Raw genomic sequence first — 23,934 nt, forward strand, 5'->3', positions numbered from 1 at the left:
TTTTGTGCTCACTGGAATCGAACTACCGGCGCGCGAAGCAGCACTTGATACCAGTGCGACCTAAGAACCAACAGCATCCAATGAAGCGGAACAATGCCACAATGGCGTTGGACCACAAAAGGGCCTGGAAGAAATGGGCTGTACGACTGGTGGCAGTATTCTATGATCATATTAGTCTGTGTTTTAATATCAAGGTTAAGAGGGAGGGAGAGAAGGAAACTCACTGAGAAGCCGAACTTATCGACAGACTCGCTGGTGATGCATACTGCCAGGATTGCATTACTGAAGATCCAAAAGGTGACGAGCCGGGTACGGAAACTCTTGTAGGAGTCCTCGAGAGTCTTTTCGTCGTTTTCCACAGGGGCAACGAAAGGGGTGAGCGCACGCTTCACGGTTGCCTCGAATTGGCTGTCAATATCCGCCTGGGGCTTGTCGATTTCTTCTATTACTGCTTCCTTACTACCCTCATCTTTTGTAGTCGTGGCCGATGGTAATGCATCGGCCTTGTCAGAGCCCTTTGTACCCCAGGAGACGTCGTGCCAATTGCTGAATGCATAGACATTCAGAATGTTGATGTAGGACGACTGAATAACCATGTAGGCAGGGAAGGACGTGAACATGTGCCAGGGGTCGGCATACATGAAGGAGGCAACGAAGTAAAGACCGAATGTGGCAGCCAAGGCAATGATAATGATACCAGCGCCTGTCGACCCAAAGAAAGAATCAAGGAATGCTTTCACGCCTTGGTCAGTAACAAAATCCATAGGCGCATCGCCGCTGAACGCGCGAACGACTAGGTAGATCGAATCGACCACGATATAAACCTGAATAAGACCGAAGACCACGAACGAGGCAAGGTACGAGAACTTGGAACCCTTGGGTCTGTTACCGAGAGCGAGGATGAACTGCAGCAATAGGAAAGCGAGATATCCGTACTTCACAATCGTGTTGATGATGGGCGTGGCGGTCTTGCCGAAAGGGAAAGCGCTGTTTCCGTTGCTGTCACTTGGAGTACCGACAAGGTCGATGATGACAGTGGTGGTCAGCCAGTAGGAAGCCAGCGAGAACCAGGTGAGCAAAGTGTTGAAGATGTTATACAACATCTGGATGTGGAGGAAGAACATGCGAACGATGTTGTGACCACTCTTATACATACGGCCAAAGTGCATCAGCGAGTAAATTCCAGCTGCAAAAGAACCGTTGAGCCAACGTCGACGTTGGGAGATAAACTCGGCTGCACCTTCAGGCACGTCGGTTTCACCCTTTGAGGCTTTGACATAAGATAAGTGCCACTTAGAGCCTGCCTTAGCGACCAACTCGAAACAGAGAATTCGATCCTCGGCCAAGAACATGTTCTTCTTGAAAATGTTCATACCCTCAATACCCTTCTTTCCAAGCTGTTTGGACAGCGTATGATCACCGTGGAAATATTGTTCGAGAGGGCGACCCATAATCGCACGGAATCGATAGGCCGAGAATGCACCGGGTAAGACACTAACGTAACCGAAAGAACTCTCGAGAGGTTTATCCAAGATGTTACTAATCTTGTACTCGAAATTCTGGGCAGCCACCAGAGGGTTGATCAAGTTCCGCCATCCCTTGCCCAACATAGCGTGGATTTCACCACATGCACCACCAAGATCCTTATCGTTATAGAATGCCTCCCAGAGGTACAACAAGGACTTAGGGCCAGGTTTGGTACCGGCATCCAGTAGGATACAGACTTCAGGATTCAAGATACGGCCGAAAGCATTAAAGAGCCAACGATGCGAATTAATCTTCTTGCTGTTCTTTTGTTTCAGACAGAACATCATTTGCACGGGTGGCAATGTGCTCGGGCCATCGTCCGTGGGCCGAATGAGCTGCTGACTTGGCGTGACCGAGAGCTGAGTCGTATATTCGAACTAGATACCCTGTTAGCGCTATTTCATTTGTCCCCATTCCAGGGCTCCTTACAATATGCGCTAAAGTCTCCTTGCCGTCAACGTCACGCTTCATGACACCGTCCTGGTAGATACCAACAGTCGCAAGAACGTCAAGAGTATCCTTGTCACAAGGGTCAATACCATCAAAGACCAGCGCCACAACAATCTTCTGCCATGCAGGTCCACCCTTGTTCCAGAACTCGGATTTCTTCAGGTTGACAATGTCGCGAATGTTCTGCATCACACCGTGCAAGGTACGGGCTGTGAGAGTCTTGTCCTCGTTGTAATAGGTAATCGCGATGAGCAGCTCTGTATGACGGTTGTACATTGCAGGGCGTAGGTTGTAACCATTGTGGAGGGTAAATTCGTTCGGGTCACAAGTGGCTGCGGTGTCTATGACAAGTAAAGATCCATTAGTTTTTTGTCCCTCTCAAGAGTCGTACGTTGCTCATCTGGTCCACACGTACATCGCATGTGGGTGAACTCCTCGCTTCCACCTTCAACGTCATTGCGGTATTTGGCTTGGATCGCATTCTGAATAGCACTGGGTACGGGGTAGTCGACACTCAGGACGGAACCCTGCACTAGCTTGACTTTCCTAGTAGCATATCTGCGCAAGCCACCACCACCACCACCAGGAGCGCCCCCGGGGGCCTGTCGTTGGCGCCAAGCCTCAGTAGAAGAGGTCTCGCTGCGGGCATATGGCGATGCAACTCGGCCGGGTACCCCAAAGGCCGCCGCGGTAGTTTCCTCTTGGCCAGAGTAGACGGTGCCAGTATTGTATGGATCGTGATAAGAAGGGGCGGTGTCTGCTGCATAGGTCTCTGTCAAACTGTACCCGGAAGCCGGACGTTGAGGAGAAACACCGCGCGAGTGGGGGTCGTCAAAGGGTGTCGCGAATGGACCCTGTTGTTGGGACAGTAATCCACGGGCTGCATCGTCATCCTCGCGATACTAAAAGCAAAACAAAACAACCCGAGTCAGCTCCAGCGATTCTAGTTCACCGCCTCTCCATGCATGCACACACATACCTGCGAAGCTGGTACATCTTGCAAACGATGACTCTCGTCGTAGCTCGGTGAGTGCGAGCCAGAGCCGTGGTAGGCCATGGTGTCGCAAAGGTTTGAAGGAAAAAAAAGTTCAGAAAGGGATGTGTTTCAAAGCTGATAAGAGGGGTATCTGTTTCAAGTAGAGCGCATTTATGAACAATTATCGAAGCCACCAGGGCTAGGGAAGGAGAGTGTGAATATTTTTCTTGGTTAGAATACTGCAAATGGGTTTGAATCAAGGGTCAAAGAGAGAAAATAAAGGGAAGAGAAGGGGGAGGGGGGGAAATGGGGTTAAAAAAAAAAAGGGAGACAGTGAGACTAGAAAGGTCAAAAATAGACTGTCCCTAGCCCCGTCTTGGTTTAGTTTCTCCTTTCTATTTTATTTTTATTTTGTTTCTTCTTTCACTAGTTGACTAGTTAAATTTTGGTTTTATTTATAATTTAAACTATTCTACGGAGTACAGAGTACTCATGTACATGTATGTACTGGTGTACGGAGTACTCTCTGTACTCCGTACCACATACTCCATCCCTAGGTGAAAAACAATAGACCAAATGCCCCCCTAATGAAGGACCGTGACTGGTTGAGATCTACAAAGTAGCCCGAGATACCTAGGAATTCCTGTTTCTCTTTTTTTCCTTTTTCTTTTTCTTTTTTCTCTTTCAATTTGTAATTCATTTCTTTTCATTCCATCTTGTGTTTATGTTTTGGATTTTAGGTATTACATACTACTTAACCACTACTATGGATGTAGTTACTACTAGTACTCTGTACATATATAGTAGTATAGTAATATATATGGTAACACCCGAACCTAATAAATTGGCTCCACTAGTGAAACATTTCAATTTTTAATACGGAGTAGACCTCTTAACTATATATAATATTAGCAAGAGTATGTTGGATACATATATATCGGGTAGATGTAGATTCATTCCCACATTCTTAGGCACATAACAATACATTTAAAAGGCTTAATACTTTTCGGGGTGGTATGCCCCAACTCCACTATAGGTGTTTGAATGTCGGTACATCCCATAATAGAACATTTGAACCCTGGAAAGTCCTCGCCTACAGTCTGCCATTTGATTGTCTCATTTACACCGAGTTCTACTAGTTTTGCTCTGTCATTCGATCTACTAGGAGTATGAAGTTCCAAGGTTGTACTCCCAAGTCACCCGGCCTTTGGTAATCTCAGACATTGCCCCAATCTAACATCTTGCGTATGTACTTTGTAGATTGCCCAGCTGGCCAAGTCAGCCTATTATTGTCATTCCAAAAGGTTAAACTTTAAGAGTTGTGCTGACATTCAGCTTCACACATACTCCAGTTGCTAGTAACTGCGCCCCAGTCGTACAATATATATATATACAACATACATATATATATTAATTTCTCTTATTTACTTCCCCTTGTCTTCCCGTAATATAATAAGATTTCAGTGACTTCCTAAAATCCTCCTCGTAAAAGGATGGATGTTTCAAGGTTAGAGATTAATTAGCCCGCTAACCTTATTTGTAAATAGAATATGCTCATCTTACAAACAAGACAAATCAAGCAAATGAGACAAACAGAAACAAATCCAAACAAAGAATCCAAATCTCTCGCACCTGGGCAATCTTGGAAGATTAATGATCCGGACAAGTCCAGACCTGCAGGTACAATGTCCACTGTCCACTTATTTCCCTCACATCTAAGTAAGGTGAACATGGGATGAAACAATTTGATATATATTTTTTTACTATTAAAAAGCTGTAATGTCTAACGTTTTTGAGTATCTATATTTTTTCTAACATATTCTCTATACTATGTATACTTAGGACTACGACATACACAAAATAAAATAATATAAAGTACATTGTGTACCTGACTACCCCGTATCTTACCCGTGGAACCTCTAGGCCCGTGACCAACCTTGGAAGGCCCCCAATTAATAATTATCCTGTCTCTCCTTCGACTTGACATACCATACCTTCTTCTTCTTCTTCTTCTTCTCTCTCTCTCTATCTCTCTCCTCCCGATCTACCTGTCCTCTCCCACATTGATCTTTCGATCGGCTGTGGTTTGTGAGTCGATTTTCTCTCATACGCGCGTCGGGCCTACGTCGACAAATCAAGCCCCCCTATCCCCACCGTCTCTGACATATACAATCTCTGTCAAGTGCCTGGACCATTCCAAGGACAATGATCATCGCTTAACCATCACATTTCGATCTTTATCTCACACACGACACTCGTTTCCTGCCACGTCCATTCGGCTTTGATGATCAACTGTTTACGCTCACGACTTGACGCCGATTGAGCATCTTACACTCCTTTTTCCTTGTTTTATCCTGCAAATTTCTTTGCCGTTGACCGGCCCGATCGATCTTACCTCGTCTTTTTGTGTCATATTCTCTATTTTTTCTCGCTCATCATGCTTCTGGAACCCATCGATTCCGCCTTCTCCCCCGCCCACTCCCTCTTCAAGCGCTGCAAGCAATGTGAAACCTCATACCCCGCTTGTCCTTCATGTCCCGATGGATCGATATGTAGCATGACCGCCCCGAGTTGTGATGAATGTGCGACCGCAAAGTGCGTTTCAACAGGCTCCCACTCCTCGGACTCCGGGGGTTCCGACACTGGCGCTATCGCCGGTGGTGTTGTTGGTGGTGTGGCTGCCATTGCCCTCATTGTGTTCTTGGTATGGTGGTTCGTCATCCGAAAGAAGCGCCTGGAGCGCCAAGAGGCGGAGAAGAACAGTTCATTCACGGCGAATCGCAGTGAACGCCAATCCATCGCCTCTACAGTTCTAACCCGTGCCTCCAATGTCATTCAAATCGCCTACATTCCTGGTGTCACCAACCGCTCCCCACCGGAGACCCCGTCCACCCTCATGCCTCCTGTTCCGCCGCTTCCTGGTGCGACACCCGATCAACACTTCTTTATGCCGGGTGACCTACGTGACTCGTCATGGACAACCACCACCGGCCATCAGAGTATCTCTCCCACTTTGCGCAGCAGTGTGGCTACCACCATCTACCGGAACGATGCCATCGTCAGTGCTATTCCTGCACAGCAGATACAACGGTCTCGTGCAGCCGTGGTGAGCATCCACAACGGCGGAGGCGGACAGAATGCCCCTGGAGACGACTCACCAGTTGCTATCACGGTTACTCCTGCGGATGCACCTGCAGTTCCAGCGATTACCCCAGCGCAACTCGCTCGGGCGGAGGCTGTCAAGGGCAATAGTTCATGTGTGGCTCGCAGTGTAACAGCCAAGCCCGTGATGGTGCGTGGTCCTTCGGTGAAGAACAAGCAAACCAATAACGCACGCACTGTCGACCGGATCGAGGAGCTGTCTGAGCATAGTAAAAGCAACAACACAAGCCGGGCGGCGTCAACCACAAACAACGAACAGTTCAACCATAACACCTCCACATTTGACGGGTCCTCGTCAGGCGAAGAAGAGACATATCCACCATCCACTGTCAACCTGGAAACCGATTCCTCGCATAGCCAGATCGATGTACGTCGAACTTCCGGCTTGAGCGACGGACGTGGCTCTATTCGGACGCCACCCACCCGGGGAGAAAGTCCATTTTCAGATGCCAATGAGGTGAAATGAGCAGTTTTGAGACCAACTGGGCGCAACGGTTTTCTATTTTTGTGATTTCCAACTCTGTTTTCTTTGTATGTATGGAGCCTGCCGCGGCTTTTTGTACCTTTCCGATACGTTGAATCCCTTCCTCGAGTGCCTTGTACAGCGAGTGTTGGCACACTGAGATGGGACTGTCGATTGAATGTATACTCTCATTGATTATCATTTTAGAGTATGCATATTCTCATATTCGTACTGCCATAGGAACATGGTGTGTCACACACTTCCCTATGGCTTCTTTCAACAGACTACGATGTCTCTATTGCAAATTTGCCAACAAAAAAAATCGAAACAGATGAAATGTTTACGAGTGCAAATTTGCACAGTAGGTTCCCAATCGCTTGAGGTGGGTGAGTCTATCAATATCCTTCCTTATATCTTCCCTCGATATCAATTGAGTCCACACTATGTAGATCAACCGAACAAGACTGGCTGTTTATTTATATTCCCATAAGGATGAGGGAAATACCCTTTGAACTGCTTTCAAAGTCAGTGTTGGTGTCTTTAGCTCATAGATGAGGGATGTTGCGGCTTATGTTCTTTTGACATCAAAACACTCTTCTCACACTTCCCATTTATATACTTGAGATTCTTACTATAGGAATTCACTTCTCTTATATTTTTTTCCTTTGCTTTTTCCCGATGTTTTGTGCTATATATATATATATATCTCTCTCTCTCTCTTTACGTTTACCGTGTTACTTGTTGTGTCGTATGTAAAGAACTACAGATGTACACAAAGTTGAAAATAAAGCTAGCCTTTATATAACATGCTTATAACTCTTGATAGTTAGTGTTTGGAAAGTAGTTGGCCTAGTTTACTAGGCATATAATGTCAGATCTATCTATGTTACTATATAGTTACAGATGTACATATGTAGTCATCGAATATGACCCCCCGGGTCGATGGACAACAAACAGCAGGTCACATGGAATCATAAAGCAACATTGCCACATAGTCCCTATATACAGAATTCTAACTCGTTCTCCCATGCATTCCATCTGAGAAAGAGCAAACACTTCATTGCTAGACTCACAGTGAGTATTCTCTGGCAAACCAAAGTTCAGGCTATCAACAGCTAGAATTGGGACTGCAAGGGCCAAAGTTACAACTAGCATGGAGGTAGGTGACAAACTCATGATAAATGAAGTGCTTTGTGGCCGGTATTTTCTTTGGAGCGAGCCTTGGAGAACTAATGACATCAAAACCAATTAGCCCTGATACCTGTATAGCGAATACAGCCACATGGGCATTTCCAACTCACCTCCCCATGAGAGTCAATATGTCAAATTGCCTGCTATTTGGAAAGAACTGACTCCGTTTCTCGCAACAAACCAGCCTCGAGAGGTATCCTCTGCTTTCGAGTCACAATATCAGAGGTCCTGCAGCTCTGGGCTTAGGCGATCACAAATACTTGGCAGAGTTTTCTTTCAACGAAAGAGACTATCTAATAGATCGTTAGTATCTGTGCTTATTTGCTAAATGGCATATGGGCCTGGAAGGCAGCGCTGGAAGGAAATTGGGAATTGTTTGGTTTGGTATCGAACGACTTCGTACGCAATTCCCCGCTAGATGTCGGTGAAAGTAAAAAGAGAAGGAACCATGAATCGCTACAAGAAAAGAAGAGAGACTCTCACATCGTCTAGCTATTTTATAACATGGGAAAAAAAGAAAGGGTATCTATAACCAGAAATCTCTAGTCAATGATGCTCAACATCCGGTAATTCATGGCACACTCTCATCCAACCCCATTCCACGTCCTATTTTACGAATCAGTGCCCGCTTGAGAAGAGCTTCACGTGCAAGACTTCGTGTATGCCTTGACCAGGAATCAACACCAATAACACCGCGGACTAGCGCAGCCTGCAACGCATAAAGAGCTTGTTGTATGCCTTGTTCCTCGGCGACCAGATCATATAGTTGTTTCCCTACCACGGTGGGGGCGACCAGGACGTCATCGATTGGGGGCAGGCCGGATGGAGTGTCTCCAGGAGTGCTAGAAGTGGAGACGGATGTAGAGCGGGCCTGTGCGTCTGCGATAGTGACATCCGCGCGATGGATGGATTGCTGTAGGACAGTAGTGTTGGACTGGAGGGTTGCGTGGAGAGTATTGAGCGCCGAGACTTCCCCCTGCAGCGTGGCCATAGCGGCATGCAGGGACCGTGATTGTGAGACGAGGGACTGGGCTGCCGTGTCGGACTGTGCAGCATTAACGCGGAGGGTTTCCGCCAAGGTCTGGGACACGGCATGAAGGAGCGCATCCTTTTCTGGATTTGGTGGGATGGGAGGCGCTGGTCCCGCGGGCGCGATTGAAGGTAGCTCGACTTCAAATGGCGAGGTTAGAAGGTCGGGAGTGTCGGCTTTGGTGGGGGCTGCAGGGGGTGGATGGGGATAATTGGATGGATATGGAGAATTTTGAGGATATGCGGGCCCAGATGGTTGTTGGCGTGGTTGATGGGGGAGTTGCGGCTGTAGAGGCAAGTGAGACCCCGCTGGGTTAGCTTGATGAGGGACCTGGTTTGATATAATAGACCCGTTTCCATGATGAATCGGCACTCCGCTGTTTCTATAATGCGATGCTTGAGCCTGCGCCGACTGGTGCGGTATTGGTTGTCCCGCTAGCTGATGGGTTGGTGGCCGTGACAAGGGACTAGGGCCGCTTATCGGTCCTCCAGTTTGAACTGGAGGCGTGTAATGCTGATATGAGTGGATTCCAGAGCTGGCCAATTGTGTGGATAAAGGTGCTTGATGAGAGCCTTGCTCTTTTGGTGGGAGTGGAGGTAGCGGAGGAGATCGATATTGGTCCACCGGCCGTTGTTGTTGCCGATGCTCACTGGTTACGCCTGGCTTCGGCGGGGGTGGAGGTGGAACCTGGCTCTGGCTCTGATTCTGGATTGCAGGCGGAGAGAGAGGTTGAGCTTGTCTCGAAGATCCTATACCGGGTGGAAGGGGAGGTAATGGCGGGGGTGTTTGGACAGCTTCCGGCTGAGGCTGTGGAACTTGTCTGTATCGGACAGGTGGCTCCTTGGCAAATACATCTTGAAGAATAGAAAGAAGATCGGCGATGTTGGATCTCTGTGAATATAATGGTCAGTAGCCTGTCGAACCATGACTTGGTTGTAAGTACTGACATCCCATGCTTCAGCCCAGTGTGCTAGATAGTGATGGTACACCTGCCCCTCCAGCGTCACATGTTGGCCAACTCGGACGACCATTTCCTGTGTCGGGGTTACGTAGGTAATTGGAGGCTCGCGTGGGTATGTGTTTGGAATCCAAAGCGAAATGGGAAATCGGTAGGTCGTTCCCCGGAAGGTGACAGGCAACGTGCCCACAAGGTGAAGAAGGAGGGCGGAGAACCCTGTTTCGTAGGCTATTCATTGTGTCAAAAACAAAAACCGTGTATAAAATGCACTTGGGCACTCACTATAGACATCTGTTCGAGGGGACAGCGAGGGGTACTGGGAGAGCGCGTTGGCAACATCATGGTAGGTCCGGTTTGGGTCACGGTATGTCTGTTGTGGATCATAGTGATCCTGAAGGATATTTAGTATATTGATAACATGGAAGTCTTGGAGAGACCAACCTTGGACAAGACACTATACAACCAATTTAGCGTCCTCTGTGGAAGCGCCATAGCTAGAGGAATTGATGTAAAAGAGTTGAGTCGCGAGGTCTCCTTTCCCCGCAACTTTCTTGGCGAAGGGCCTTTTTTGGTGTTATAAAATATTTTTGTATTTGTTGATATAATTGCTAAATTTAATATTTCTTCCAAGGTTAGCTTGAGCTATAACTACATGTAACTACACATAAGCAAGATGTGGCCGGGAAGGGGGAGTGTCAAGAACCTCACTATCTTCACCACATCACCACCTCTTAGTACTTCACCATACACTAATAAACAGTTCATTCTGGAGAAAAAAACCCCCCCCTTTACAGTTGAAGACACCAAGTCTCGAAGAGCAAGACAGATTCGCTAAATGATAGGTCGATAGGCCAAAGACCTGTCTTATATGACGCCAGGCCTCGCCATGACTCTCTCTCGAAGACGTATCCGTGCGGTCCTTGAGTCCCTGAGTCCGGGCTTCTATCCTGGAAATCCTAGACAAAGAAAAAGCTAAGTGTTCAGGAAAAGCCGAGCATTTCGACGATCTCATGCAGCCAATATCACCCCGTTGCCTAGATATGGCCACTTCTTTGTTTCATTTAATATTGTCCTTTCCATTCCCTTAGTATTGTTCTTTTTTCTAATCATAATGTACGGAGTATAGGGCCTCATAATGATCTGGGTATTATTATTATCTATTGCCTTCGCCATTGTCTGTCTCGGCTTCTATGACACTGGCCATTCACCCTGATTCTCTTGATTCTCTTGATACTATTAATCTATATTCTTCTACATCTTTTTTTTACAAGCCTTCAAAAGGCTTTTAAAAACGCACTTAGATCCTTGCCATGCATCATCCTGACCTGATCCCAGACCTATCTATGTGAACTGTTTTTCAATTCTTTCGAACTTCAAATTTTGAAGCCATGACAACGACACCACCAAGTCTCCCATTCGATCCATTCACCCAGAATCTCACCTTCCACCTACCAAATGGCGGTGATCTCCAAGTTTCAGTAAAAGCCCTGGACATCTTCGTCATGTACAATGTCCGGGTGTGCATCAATTACGGTTGCCAGTTTGGGGCCTCGTTCACCTTGCTGCTGATTCTTCTGCTTTTGACCCAATCCGACAAGCGCCGTTCGGCTGTTTTTATCATGAATGGCCTAGCGTTGTTCTTCAACAGCGGACGTCTGCTTTTTCAAGTTATCCATTTCTCCACTGGATTTGAACAAGTATACCCATTCGTGTCTGGCGACTATTCGACAGTCCCATGGACTGCGTACGCTGTTTCCATTGTGGCTGTCGTTCTCACTACCCTAGTCATCGTCTGTATCGAAGTATCACTTGTGATTCAAGTCCATGTGGTTTGCTCTACACTATCTCGTCGATACCGACATCCTATCCTGGTGTTATCTATCCTGGTCGCCCTGGTGCCAATCGGTTTTCGCAGTGCGTGGATGGTTGTGAACTGCAGTGCCATCGTTTCACTCGTCTACCTGGAAAAAATGTGGTGGATAGAAAGTGCAACCAACATATGCGTCACGATCAGTATCTGCTTCTTCTGTGTTATTTTTGTCACCAAACTCGGATTCGCCATCAAACAGCGCCGCCGACTCCGGGTGCGCGAATTCGGTCCGATGAAAGTCATCTTCGTCATGGGCTGCCAGACCATGGTTGTCCCGGCCATCTTCTCCATTATCCAATACTACATCACTGTGCCAGAACTGGCCTCCAACGTGGTGACCCTGGTCGTTATCTCACTCCCACTCTCGTCAATCTGGGCCGGCGCCGCCCTCGACCACGCACGACGTTCCGGAAGCCAAGATCATCAACGCCGACGTAATTTATGGCGGTCTCTTGTCGGTGGCGCTGAAAGTATACTGTCTCCCACAAAGGATAGTCCAACGAGCCTATCGGCCATGACTGCTGCGCAAAATCTATGCTACTCGGACCACACCGTGAGCAAGGGCTCAAACAACTCGCGGGACACTGATGCTTTCTATGGAATAGCAGTTGAACATAATATTTCGATCGATCGAGTACAAAGGAACAATTCAATGGTCTGATGGGGCACATCCCTCAGCAATTCAAAGATATCCAATTCATTTCGATGCACAGGACCCTGGCCAGAAACCGACTTTACATGTACATTGTTTTCTTCTTTTCTCTCTGCGATTGCAATACTTATGCGGGTTCAACAGCCCTTCTATCTCAATCCGCAAAGCAGATACATTCTTAATACCAAGGCACTTCATTCGTTTTACTTTTTATTTCCAGGGGCCGTATATAGTTGCAATAATCCACGTAAATCTACGGAACTCATACATAATCCACTTGAAAGATCAAAACTATGCTCTTCCATGCGAGTTTCTCATTAATACAGGTCTATATTAAGGAACTGATACTGCTATACAGTCCAAATGGAATGTAAAGAAAAGAGCCGGGTATACCCATACAGAGTGAATATGAATGAAACTCATGCAAGGAATACAACCAATTTACTTAATGCAACAACCTTCCAATGAAATTGCGATGAGTCAAGCCAGGTGAATTAACAGTAAAAAAAAAAAAGATACAAATATTTACAAGCAAAACGCTCTATGTTCAGAACCATATGTGCGCCTGGGCAAAAGGAGAGGGAAAAAAGATAGAAAGTTAATAATATCCCGGTGCTAATTCAATTGCACATAGTTGGCTATGTTAGATGTTAGCAATGCACTGTATTCAATAAAAAGACCGAAACACTCACCTGGAAACTGGCCCTCACGACCCGCAATTCGCCCAGACCACCATTCATTGGTATTTTCAGTGCGCTGGATAATCTCAATAACATCACCAGCCGAGAATCCCAGATCACCGTGGGCCTGAGCCTCGTAGTCATAGAGAGCGGTGACAGTCTCAACCGATTTACTGAGATGGGACGGCTTCGCACGTGGAAGAGGCGGGGCGGGCTTACCCTTGGCCGCGGAAGAGAAACTACCTGTTGGACTTGGCATGCCAGCAGACGAATAAGGTGGTGGAGGGTTGTCATCGGTGGCGGTTGAGCTGGAACGGCCTCGGCCGATGGAGCCCTTACTATCAGCCCCCTTACCCAGAGGGTTCAGTTTGGATCCAGAGCGGCGGACACCTTGGGTTTTGTAGTGCACGATGGTAAGGGCTTCGGCTTGCTCCTGGATATTGCCCCGCTTCTGCTCAAAGGCCTCTTCAACATCGAGTTCAAGATTGAAATAGCTGATGTTCATGCCCTGCATTCGTTCGTGGAGAGTGTAGAAGACATTGAGTTGCATATAGTAGAAGGATTGGAAGAGCGGACGGATGAACTCGGCTTCAAGGGCGAACAGCTTGGGTAGTTCGTCCTTCAGCAAATCATTGTAATAGTTGAATTCCTGGGTTGACTGCTCAACATCGTTCTCGGCTTTGTATAGTGCTTTCTCATCTTTGAGCGATTTATCCTTTTTCTCTTCCAGTTTCTTCAGTGTGGCATTGCGGCGGTCAAAGTCTAGCTTCTTGTGATCACGCTTAACCGCGACCTTCCGAATCACCTTGATTACCTCGAGCAGCTGGTCGGCAGGGCTGATAATACGGCTGTCGATCATCTCCAACTCGGGGGCCAGGGCATCTTGTAGTTCTCGGACGATGACTTCATATTCCTCGCAGGCCTGAATACCCTCGGCATTTCCTTCAAATTGATAGGATGTGGGATCGGAGGCGCGACCGGAGATGGGTTTGTAGATTTCGGCAACTGCTTTAGAGAATTCGATTTGGTGGCTCAACATGCCTGCGCACAGGGTCAGTACAGTACGTGTGTAGGGGAAATGCGGAATTGAGAGAGGATTAAAGACTCACCATTAATGGCTGAAAAGTATTTCTTAGACTCATCGTGTAGCTTCTTAGTCTCTTTCTCGAGCTCATCAAAGCGGCGTTCGGCATCACTATAGACAGCATCCTTGGTATGTTCACCGATGTTGAACTTGAGCTTGAACTGCTGTGGCGCACGCGCAATGCTCTTCTGGAAACCTTTGAAACTCATGATGCGAGAATTAAAGGAGAGAAGTAAAGAATGAGAAAGTGCCAAGGTGGGGGGGGGAGGAGGAGGAGAAGAAGGAACCCGAACCTTTTCAATAATGACATAAGACTCTGCCAGCGTTGTACGGAGCTGATGTCCATTGTGGCTGTACCCTTTTTTTATACTATTTTACACTATTTTGTACTATTTCGCACGCTACTGTTCTGCCATATGATCGTGTGGCGCATTATCTTCATTAGGCACCTGAATTATTACTATGGGGTACGGGAATACTACAATATATATTGCTCCGTTATAGTACCTCAACTCCTATCCTCTGTACGGAGTAGAGCGTATTTACTTACTACACTCATTGGAGGCCTTGAATGATTAGATACAAATGGCATCCCCGATCTCCAGAGCTGTTTCCCTTTTTCCCGGCAGCCCTACCCGAGAAAATTGTAAGAACTGTCAAATTAAAGACCCTAGTCCGATCGTCATCATTGGGCCATCATTCCTTTGTGCGGGGAGTGACTTGGCAATTGTATGAAATGTGTGAATACTATATGTCGGAAGAAATATAAATTTCGAATAATCAAACCAGAATAATCACAATTGTTATAAAATAGAGAAATGAAGATATAATATATAGTCCTGGAAGACCCGGAGAAGACTGTATGAGCTGAAAGGGGAAGCTCTCATACCTCCGTTCTGCCTCAGGCATATCGGATAAACCTAATTAGGAAAATCCCGAGATCTTTAGTCATTGAGAGGAGATGAAGATAACAAAAGTTCAGGGCTGTGCTTCCTTCTTCATCCCACTTTCAAGGATATTGTGGCACACATAATTTTTATAATGACAAGTGCCGTTCCTACTGCTTGGAGACAGGCCTCTGCCTTCTCCAGGCGCCTTTCAACCTATGGTTCCCGAGCTCCTCGAGTCCTCGCCACTGGCCTGCGCGCTCGGTCTTATGTCACCGAGACAAAAGTTGGCCAAGCTCAGGTCAACATCGAGACTGCAATCAAAGAGGAACAAAAGTCATTCATGAACAAATCCCATATGGCGCCCCAGAATGTCAAGTTACCCGGCTCGGCAACCTCCGGTGACGCCGCGATGAGCCCCTCGGCCGGCATTCTGAAGCAGGCCACCGTTATGGACCAGGGCACCCGGCCCATCTACCTCGATATGCAAGCTACCACACCTCTAGATCCCCGGGTTCTGGATACCATGCTTCCTTACCTCACCGGTATCTACGGTAACCCCCACTCGCGCACACACGCCTACGGTTGGGAGTCGGAGAAGGGAGTCGAGGAGGCTCGCGAGCATATTGCCAAGCTGATCGGGGCCGACCCCAAAGAGATCATCTTCACAAGTGGTGCGACAGAGAGTAACAACATGAGTTTGAAGGGTGTGGCCCGATTCTTTGGTCGATCCGGAAAGAAGAATCACATTATCACCACTCAAACTGAACACAAGTGTGTGCTTGACAGCTGCCGACACTTGCAAGATGAAGGGTTCGAGGTGACTTACCTGCCGGTTCAGAGCAACGGTTTGATCCGCATGTCTGATCTTGAGGCGGCCATGCGCCCTGAGACTTGCATTGTCAGTGTCATGGCTGTCAACAATGAGATCGGGGTGATCCAGCCGATGGAGGAGATTGGCCGTCTCTGCCGGTCTAAGAAAGTGTTCTTCCACACCGACGGTGCACAGGCCGTTGGAAAGATCCCATTGGATGTCAATAAGCTGAACATCGATTTGATGTCGATTTCCAGCCACAAGATCTACGGCCCCAAGGGTATTGGTGCATGCTTTGTGCGTCGTCGTCCGCGTGTCCGTCTCGACCCTCTCATCACTGGTGGTGGACAGGAAAGAGGTCTACGTAGTGGCACCTTGGCCCCTCATCTGGCAGTGGGCTTTGGTGAGGCTTGCCGAATTGCCGCCCAAGATATGGAGGTAAGCTTTCCTTTCCCATTTTCTATTTCCAATCTCCGTTATGATTACAATTATTATGTACTGCATGTGGCATATATTGGAGATCTTTGGGAAATGTGTTTTTTGGGCATAGCATCTAGCTCCAATGATGCCAACTGCAGGCATAATGATCTGGCAGGCATATGGACTTGAATATTCCTTTGTCTTTGAAAACACGGCACGCTAACTGACTGAACAGTACGATACCAAGCACATTGATCGCCTGTCGAAGCGTCTAAGCGAGGGCCTCCTTGCCATGGAACACACCACACTAAACGGCGACCCTGAGCACCACTACCCTGGCTGCGTGAACATCTCATTCGCCTACGTCGAGGGTGAATCCTTGCTGATGGCGCTGAACGACATTGCGCTATCATCGGGCAGTGCCTGTACCTCTGCATCTTTGGAGCCTAGCTACGTGCTGCGCGCTCTGGGCAGCAGCGACGAGAGTGCTCACAGCAGTATCCGTTTCGGTATCGGTCGATTCACCTCAGATGAGGAGATCGACTACGTTCTCAAGGCTGTTCAGGCTCGTGTATCTTTCTTGCGTGAATTGAGCCCGCTTTGGGAGCTGGTGCAGGAAGGAATTGATCTGAACACGATCGAATGGAGCCAGCACTGATTATTTAATTTTGATTTCTCGAGCAAAAAAAGCCCTTTAGGGACGGCGTTGAAGTGTAACAACATCGGATTTGTACAGACTGAGAATAATCACCTCACAATTAACTACTCTCTACCTTCATTTTCAAGCCCCCCGGTGCCTCGTACGTCATTGCCTCCTTCCTAATGTCGTAAAGAGCATTTGAGCAAGTTTTATAGCCTCATGTGATCAACCCTTAACCCAAAGCAACATTTAATTTGGGTTGAAAGCATTTCTCCCGGCCCCCAAACCCTCGTGGTCTGAATATGTTTCTACTCCTTGGCAAAGAAGTTAAATAATTTATCTACCGAGAGTCCATCCACAGGTTATTTAAGATGGCCTTGGCTATGGCAAGAAAAAGCACAATTTGAACCGAAAGAGCGACATGATGCATCTATTCCTCATCCTTTGCGCATTTGGAAGCAATGTGGCCGCCTTGGCTGGTGGCAGATCCCCTGAGCTTCGAGTCATGACTTCCTCTGGTTATTTGAATGGAATATATAACGATTCTGCACACACAGTACGGGCGTTCATTGGGATTCCATATGCAGAATCCCCAGTTCAAGAACTGCGATGGGCACCACCACACCCCAAATCGCTAGCCCGAACCCCCATCGATGCATCTTCCTTCAGAAGTCCCTGTCCACAAGTGTATACGTACTCCAATGAGTCTATTTGGAGTGTTCTTCCGTGTAAGATATGGAACTCTGGCGACACGTCCGAAGACTGTCTGTATATGAACATTTGGGCACCCTCTATCAAGCATCGAAGCTACAGGGGACTTCACAAAGGAGCTGTCATGATGTTCATTCATGGAGGAAGCTATAGCTCAGGGGGTAGTTCAGTTGCTTACTACGATGGCACGAATTTGGTACAGAACCACGATGTCATTGTTGTTACCTTCAAGTAAGGAAATGCTGAATTTTGACCCCTTTAAATCACTAATCTTCTGGTTAGTTATCGCCTTAATGTCTTTGGGTTTCCTAATGCTCCAGGCATCGACCCTTCCAAGCAAAACCTCGGGCTCCTGGACCAGGTAGACCTTGAACGTGTATGGGTAGCATGAATGAAATAACCGCGTATTTAGCGATTGGCAATCGAGTGGGTTCGTAATAATATAGCCAGATTTGGTGGTGATCCAAATAGGATTCTGTTTGGTCAGTCTGCTGGGGCTTCTTCAGCTGATGTCCATGCATATGCAGTGAGTAGCTCGTTTCTATATTTTCACCTAGGTATTTTTCAACTAATGCTCAAACTAACCTCCGATAGTATCCAGAGAATCCTCTCGTCAGTGCATTTGCTCTTCACTCTGGCACCGCTCCATTGCTGGCTACGGCACCTAATCATAAAAATTGGAATGAGCTACCTACTGCTCTTGGATGCGCGGGAGGCCAATCTCTCCAATGCATGAGCCAGGTTCCAACTATGAAGATTCTCGAAGCAATGGCTCAGGGGAGCAATAACTTTTACCCCATTATAGATAATCTCCTCGTCTTTTCCGACTATGCCGCTAGGGCTAAAATGGGGAAATTAGCACGATTGGTATGTATTTGACCGTGTCATTTTTTTTTTCTTTCTATATTCCTAGGTTAACCATACTTGGAACTCCAGCCAACGTTGGCAGGGATTAATGAGCGTGAAGTTTCAGCTATAGTACCGTTAAGTTTTACATCAGTCAATGAGACAGCAATCTATGAGTATGGTGAAAAGATTATATAACTGTCCCCTCTGTGAGGTAAGAACCCATGGAATTCTCATATTTTGAACTGTTGTCGAATATCCATGTAGGATTCGACTGAATGAGCATGTGCCCACTTGGAGGTATCTATACCATGGGAATTTTACCAATCTTAGCCCAACTCCATGGCTTGGAGCATACCACGGGGGTAAGCGGTAACAACCTTCTCCTTGCTGGTTTTGATTTAACATGATGATAGCTGAAATACCTATTGTTTTTGGAACCTATAATAGGTCCATGACTATCCCTTCGTCCGCTAGGGAAATTGAAGTCAGTCAATACATGCAAGGTAATCCCTTCGAAGATAAATATGCCAGGTATTGCCTAGATTGACTAATGTACTAGGAGCATGGGTTACGTTTGCTAGGAACCATTGGACGGGACTCAGCCGATATGTATGGTCAAGGTTCAGCTTCGATGGTACCTCTCTTCTTTCCCAATTCATTTTCTGAAGCTTATCATAAATGATAGAGCCAACCCTGATTAATCTCGCTCTAAATAACTCGGTGCAGGCAATATTTACTTCTGCCAATTCATGGGATAGCTATTGTGAAAGTCACATTACTCGATCTGAACTATGAGCTTGGCATATTGAATAAGAATTGTGCTACAATGCTATAGCTACCGGGGGGGGGGGGGGGGGTTTGACTAGACTCATTTGAAATGTGTTCCGTCAATTATTTCCCGAAGTTTGCATGCACAAATGTGACACATGTATCATCGAAGCTAGATATATAGTTAATGAATGTACTCTTCCGAGGCTATACACCTCGGCAGTGGCGGGACTCGGGAAATCGTCCAACGTTATACCGTTATTAGTTAAACTTGTCGGCGCAGATACACCAGGATACCGGAGGATTTATTAATCCTAAGTATGCAGTAATATTTCTTATGTAATCAGGACAGTATAAATTGCCAGGAAGTCAATACAGCAATACGGAGAGTGGAAGACCATTGATTGGACCTATACATTTCCACTATACGGAGTAGTCGGACAGTTATGAGCCCGGTTCGCACTGAATAAGACTACTATATCGGTATATAGTACCTAGCAACTTGCTAGAAACTGTCTTATAAACCTCCACGAAGCCACTCCGCAGAAAGTTATCCCTTGTTTCACATCAAAACAACACAGTATCCAGCAATAGAAACAGCATCGATTCTCTCCGCTATGAAGGGCGATAAACTAAAGGATACACCGCAATAGCTCACCTGGTTTGCGAAGGTGCAGCTATACGCAATACAAAAAAATGTCTGGGATCACTGCAACCCGGATACCCCGTTAACTGAACGACCTAATACTCTAAAGGAACCGGTATAACCAGAATATCCTGAAGAGGGCACCGAAACAGATCGAAGGAAATAGAGAGACTAAGCAGACGTGTATAAAATAAGCTATGCTCGATAGGAGAAGTAAGCAAAGGGACTGAGTGATATAAATAAATATATCCTTACCTATCTTGACCCAGTACACCACCTCGCACTGATCATATATCGTACACCGTATAATAGACTTGTGTATCTGAAGTCTCGGTTCGCTCGATCGACCGCGTATAAGGAGGAAATCCGAATAAGTTAGAAAGTGTTTGTAATACAGAAGCCGACTGGAGACATCGATAAGTAGCTCCAAAAGTGGAACTCGCTAAGGGAGTAAGCGGTTAGTCTTGGTATTAAGGACGGAGATACCAATAGGGACTTCCTGTACACCGTAAAAGAAGTTCTACCTATATAGTGGTAAGGTAAATACTAGGAAATAGTGATAGAAAAGAAGGTGTACGATACCCGAGATCTCCTTAAATTATTCCGCGCGATAAATCGCGAGATAGGAGCACAGGTGGTATTATTAACCACTCCTCCAAAAGGCGCTTTCTCGACCTAGTAAGGTCACTAAGAGGCGAAACCGGAAACAAAGCAAGAGAAGCTTCTGTTCGAGAAGAGACACTGCCCTTATAGTAGCTCACACCCGAAGTATAAAGTTACTACTTACTGGCTCCTAAACGAAGCGATTCGGCTAGAAGGGTATACCCTAAATAAAGGGAAACTAGAGAAAGCAAAGAAGAAGTTAGGAAAGGACCACGCTTAGAAGCAATAGGTAGATAAAGTGATAGCTGAAGCTCAGTAAGCTCAGTAAGCATAGGAAAAACTAGCCGAATCCGCTAACTAAGTCAGCTTTGCAACCACTTTTCGAAGTAAGCCAAGTAAAGCTATACAGATTAGTAAGTATATACTCTCTGTGGCAAAGGTAGGCGAGCCCTCCCTCCGTGACCGGTGGATTCTTGATACCGGATTAAGTGCGTATATCTGTAATAACCGAGCCCTATTCGTCGACTTCACACCTGATATAATTGACCTAATAACCGGAGATAGTACTATGTAGGTGCTAGGGAGAGGTAAAGTCAGACTTTTAGGGAGACACCCGGTAAAGGGAAGGATAGAGATCACCTTAAGCGACGCTCTATACTTACTAAGTTTCTATATAAGTCTCGTGTCGTACGCGATACTAAAGAAGAAAGGCGGCCTCTAGTACCAACGTACAAACTATATACGGGACCCAAATAATAGACCTATCGTCTGTGTAAACCTATAGGATTAATTCAATCTCTGGATCTTTAACAAGCTAGGCGAGGCTCCGCCACAACAAGTATATACTGTACAGCAAGCACAACGGAAATCAGTGAAGCCACAGGAATCAAGGGCTTCCTCTGAAATTTGGCACCGACGCCTAGTATATATTCAACCGCGGACCGTAGCAAAGCTTACTACTATAGTAGACGGCGTTGTTCTTAATAATAAAGGAGGAGTAAGCACAGAGTAAGAATCTCTATATTAGACCTATAAGACAGGAAGTGCTCCGAGGTAGATTTCAAGATAATAAGTTAGACGTACCTTTAGACGTTTTGGAAGGGTATATTTCGACCTAATTCAGCTGCAGCCAGCCTACAATAAGCACCGCTGGATATCCCACTTCTACCTAGAAGGACCGAGATTCCACTGGATCATAACTCACGAAGTGAAACCTAAATATCAATTGGCCATTAACCAGTTTGTACAACTTATAAGAAATCAGTGGAAGCTGCCAATCAAGGCCTTCCACTACGACAATAAAGCAGTAGCTGGTAGAGTGCAGAGATTGGCTTTGTAGTGGGATACCTTACCTCGAATATCTGGAAGATCTGGTTCCTATATAGTGGGAAAGTGAGGTATATCAGGGATACAGTCATTGACGAGACACAAAAATATACCCCTAATTATAAGAAATATCAGCCTATCCCACTACCAGCTATAACGGGACCATAGGAACTCACCGTTAAGGAGGTCTTATAGGTGATAAACCACCAAATTACTAGTCAAGAGGAGACTAGTACGATAGAAGAGAGGACTCAGGATCTATAGGAAGCACAGGAGCCTCAGTAAGTACAGCAGTAAGAGGAGGTTCCGCAGTAAGCAGAGGTCCAAAAGATAATAGTTAACCAACGAGGGACTACCCTAGTCTAGGGGGTGGGTGATAGGTTATATTGGCCGACCCTAGACCCTCTACCACAAGCACTACTAGGTTCCTTTCCGATTAAACAGCCCCTACCACCACTACCAATCACCCCACCGCAGGAGCAAGAGAGGTATACTGGCTCTGGTCAGGGGGTGGATACCGAGGGAGATCAAGGGGACCAGATCCAGCAAGAAGAAGCGGATCTTAAAACCACTGAAGACAAACTAGAGAAGTAACTTTAGGCAGAGCTACTGGCTCCGAGAAGAGAGATAATCGGAGATATAGATACCAGCAATATACTCAGTGGTAGGCGTAGACACTAAGTAAGGTAGGAAAAAGACTTCGCCTACGCGATAAGCACCACCCAAGAAGTAGAACCGCCGGCGCTACTCTATACTTTTGCCGCTGGCTTATACGCTGAGAAACTAGACACTCGCCGCCACCGAGACGACCTCCTACCACCGCTAAAATACTAGAAGGATATAATAAACCACCTATTTCAGGAAGGTTTTCTCGCAGCGATAAGGAAGGAGATCAACTCCCTCTCTAAAAAGGGGACTTTTAAGGTTATTAAGAAACCAAGAGACCGAGGGAAGCAGATTCTCCCTCTTTTATAGGTGTTCTTATACAAATTTGACCAGGACGGGTACCTTTTGAAGCTTAAGGCCCGTATCTGTGTGCGCGGAGACCTTAAAACTATCTCTTACGAGGAAAAGAGAGCTACTACACTAGCAGTAAGGACAGCGAGGATAATTTTTGCCTTAGTTGCTGCCTTTGATCTTAACCTAAGACAGAGAGATACTGTCACCGCGTTCCTAAACAGTAAGTTAGACTAAGAGACGTATACGTATATACCTAAGGGATTTCAAAACCTAGGTAAATACTGGAAGTTACGTCGCGCGCTATACAGTCTACAGATTTCACCACGACTTTAGTAGTAAGAAGCAGTAAGCGTACTCCGCAAGCTAGGTCTACAGTAAGTACCAGAAGACCTATACGTTTTTATAGGAAAAGGACTACTGGTTTTCTTCTATATAGATAATATCCTAATCGCCAGTTATACCAATACAAAGGCGTAGGCACAGCAATTAGAGCGAGATCTCGAAGCACACTGGGAACTGACCGATCATAGAGAAGCAGTATAGTTCCTAAATATACGAATTATTCGAGACCGGTAACAAAAGAAGCTCTAGTTATATCAAGATAGCTATATAATAAGTATTGCTACCCGATATCACTTAACAGAAAGGGCACCAGTCTATACTCCACTGCCAGTTAAGGAATTGACCCCTTTTCAGGGGGTAGCAACGCCAAAGGAAATCCTGCTATACCAGTAAAAGGTGGGCTCAGCAGGGTATACCACTATTATCACTAGGCCCGACGCTGCAAAGGCGACCGCGAAGCTCGCGCAATTTCTCACGAACCCCGGTCTATAGCACCAGCAAGCAGCTGATCGAGTTATCACCTACCTCTACTCTACCCGGAACCTAGCGATTGAGTACGGAACAGCCAATACTGGGACCGACTCGGTGCAGTTTGTAAGTGACGCTTCGTATAGAGACCACCCGGATAGAAAAAGCTCAGCTAGGTATATCTGTCAAGTATACGGCGGTCCAATTGACTGGAAAGTAAGTAAGCAACCTACAGTGACAACGTCAACCACAGAAGCAGAGCTACTCGGCCTATCGGAGGCAGGAAAGCAGCTCCAATAGTGGCGCCGATTGCTTTAAAACCTCGCCTTTACTCTGTCACACCACCTGACAATCGACTATGATAACGAGAGGACTATTAGCTTATTGACAAGCGAGGATACAGCTTTTGAAACGAAGCTTCGATATATCGATATTCACCACTATTGGCTCCGCCAGG

General features: G+C 46.4%; 7 protein-coding genes across 7 annotated transcripts; 4 read left to right on the forward strand and 3 right to left on the reverse strand.

Moving 5' to 3' along the window:
* Positions 1-22: 22 nt before the first annotated feature.
* On the reverse strand, positions 23-3,034 carry chsG (chitin synthase class III; the record flags this gene model as incomplete). The annotated part of the gene is made up of 5 exons (XM_057256257.1): positions 23-160; positions 225-1,904; positions 1,957-2,318; positions 2,393-2,879; positions 2,957-3,034. 5 exons carry the CDS (start codon positions 3,032-3,034, stop codon positions 23-25), a joined length of 2,745 nt encoding a protein of 914 aa, XP_057103715.1.
* Positions 3,035-5,390: 2,356 nt separating this feature from the next.
* On the forward strand, positions 5,391-6,581 carry N7479_008564 (uncharacterized protein; the record flags this gene model as incomplete). The annotated part of the gene is made up of 1 exon (XM_057256258.1): positions 5,391-6,581. One exon carries the CDS (start codon positions 5,391-5,393, stop codon positions 6,579-6,581), a length of 1,191 nt encoding a protein of 396 aa, XP_057103716.1.
* A 1,759-nt stretch (positions 6,582-8,340) lies between these two features.
* Positions 8,341-10,249, reverse strand: N7479_008565 (uncharacterized protein; the record flags this gene model as incomplete). Its single annotated transcript, XM_057256259.1, has 4 exons — positions 8,341-9,690; positions 9,747-9,985; positions 10,040-10,148; positions 10,199-10,249. The coding sequence occupies 4 exons, from the start codon at positions 10,247-10,249 to the stop codon at positions 8,341-8,343; spliced, it is 1,749 nt and encodes a 582-aa protein (XP_057103717.1).
* An 896-nt stretch (positions 10,250-11,145) lies between these two features.
* On the forward strand, positions 11,146-12,288 carry preB (alpha-factor pheromone receptor STE2; the record flags this gene model as incomplete). The annotated part of the gene is made up of 1 exon (XM_057256260.1): positions 11,146-12,288. The coding sequence occupies one exon, from the start codon at positions 11,146-11,148 to the stop codon at positions 12,286-12,288; it is 1,143 nt and encodes a 380-aa protein (XP_057103718.1).
* A 606-nt stretch (positions 12,289-12,894) lies between these two features.
* N7479_008567 (amphiphysin) lies at positions 12,895-14,252 on the reverse strand (the record flags this gene model as incomplete). Its single annotated transcript, XM_057256261.1, has 3 exons — positions 12,895-12,917; positions 12,972-14,000; positions 14,069-14,252. 3 exons carry the CDS (start codon positions 14,250-14,252, stop codon positions 12,895-12,897), a joined length of 1,236 nt encoding a protein of 411 aa, XP_057103719.1.
* Positions 14,253-15,084: 832 nt separating this feature from the next.
* On the forward strand, positions 15,085-16,822 carry N7479_008568 (IscS subfamily cysteine desulfurase; the record flags this gene model as incomplete). Its single annotated transcript, XM_057256262.1, has 2 exons — positions 15,085-16,182; positions 16,400-16,822. 2 exons carry the CDS (start codon positions 15,085-15,087, stop codon positions 16,820-16,822), a joined length of 1,521 nt encoding a protein of 506 aa, XP_057103720.1.
* Positions 16,823-17,228: 406 nt separating this feature from the next.
* On the forward strand, positions 17,229-19,159 carry N7479_008569 (uncharacterized protein; the record flags this gene model as incomplete). Its single annotated transcript, XM_057256263.1, has 9 exons — positions 17,229-17,746; positions 17,798-17,891; positions 17,928-18,041; positions 18,110-18,382; positions 18,452-18,537; positions 18,629-18,726; positions 18,778-18,867; positions 18,924-18,998; positions 19,050-19,159. The coding sequence occupies 9 exons, from the start codon at positions 17,229-17,231 to the stop codon at positions 19,157-19,159; spliced, it is 1,458 nt and encodes a 485-aa protein (XP_057103721.1).
* Between the last annotated feature and the right edge of the window lie 4,775 nt (positions 19,160-23,934).

Source organism: Penicillium vulpinum (genome assembly GCF_028829585.1).
Source record: "Penicillium vulpinum strain IBT 29486 chromosome Unknown utg000004l_segment0_segment0, whole genome shotgun sequence".
Taxonomy (NCBI): Eukaryota; Fungi; Ascomycota; class Eurotiomycetes; order Eurotiales; family Aspergillaceae; genus Penicillium; species Penicillium vulpinum.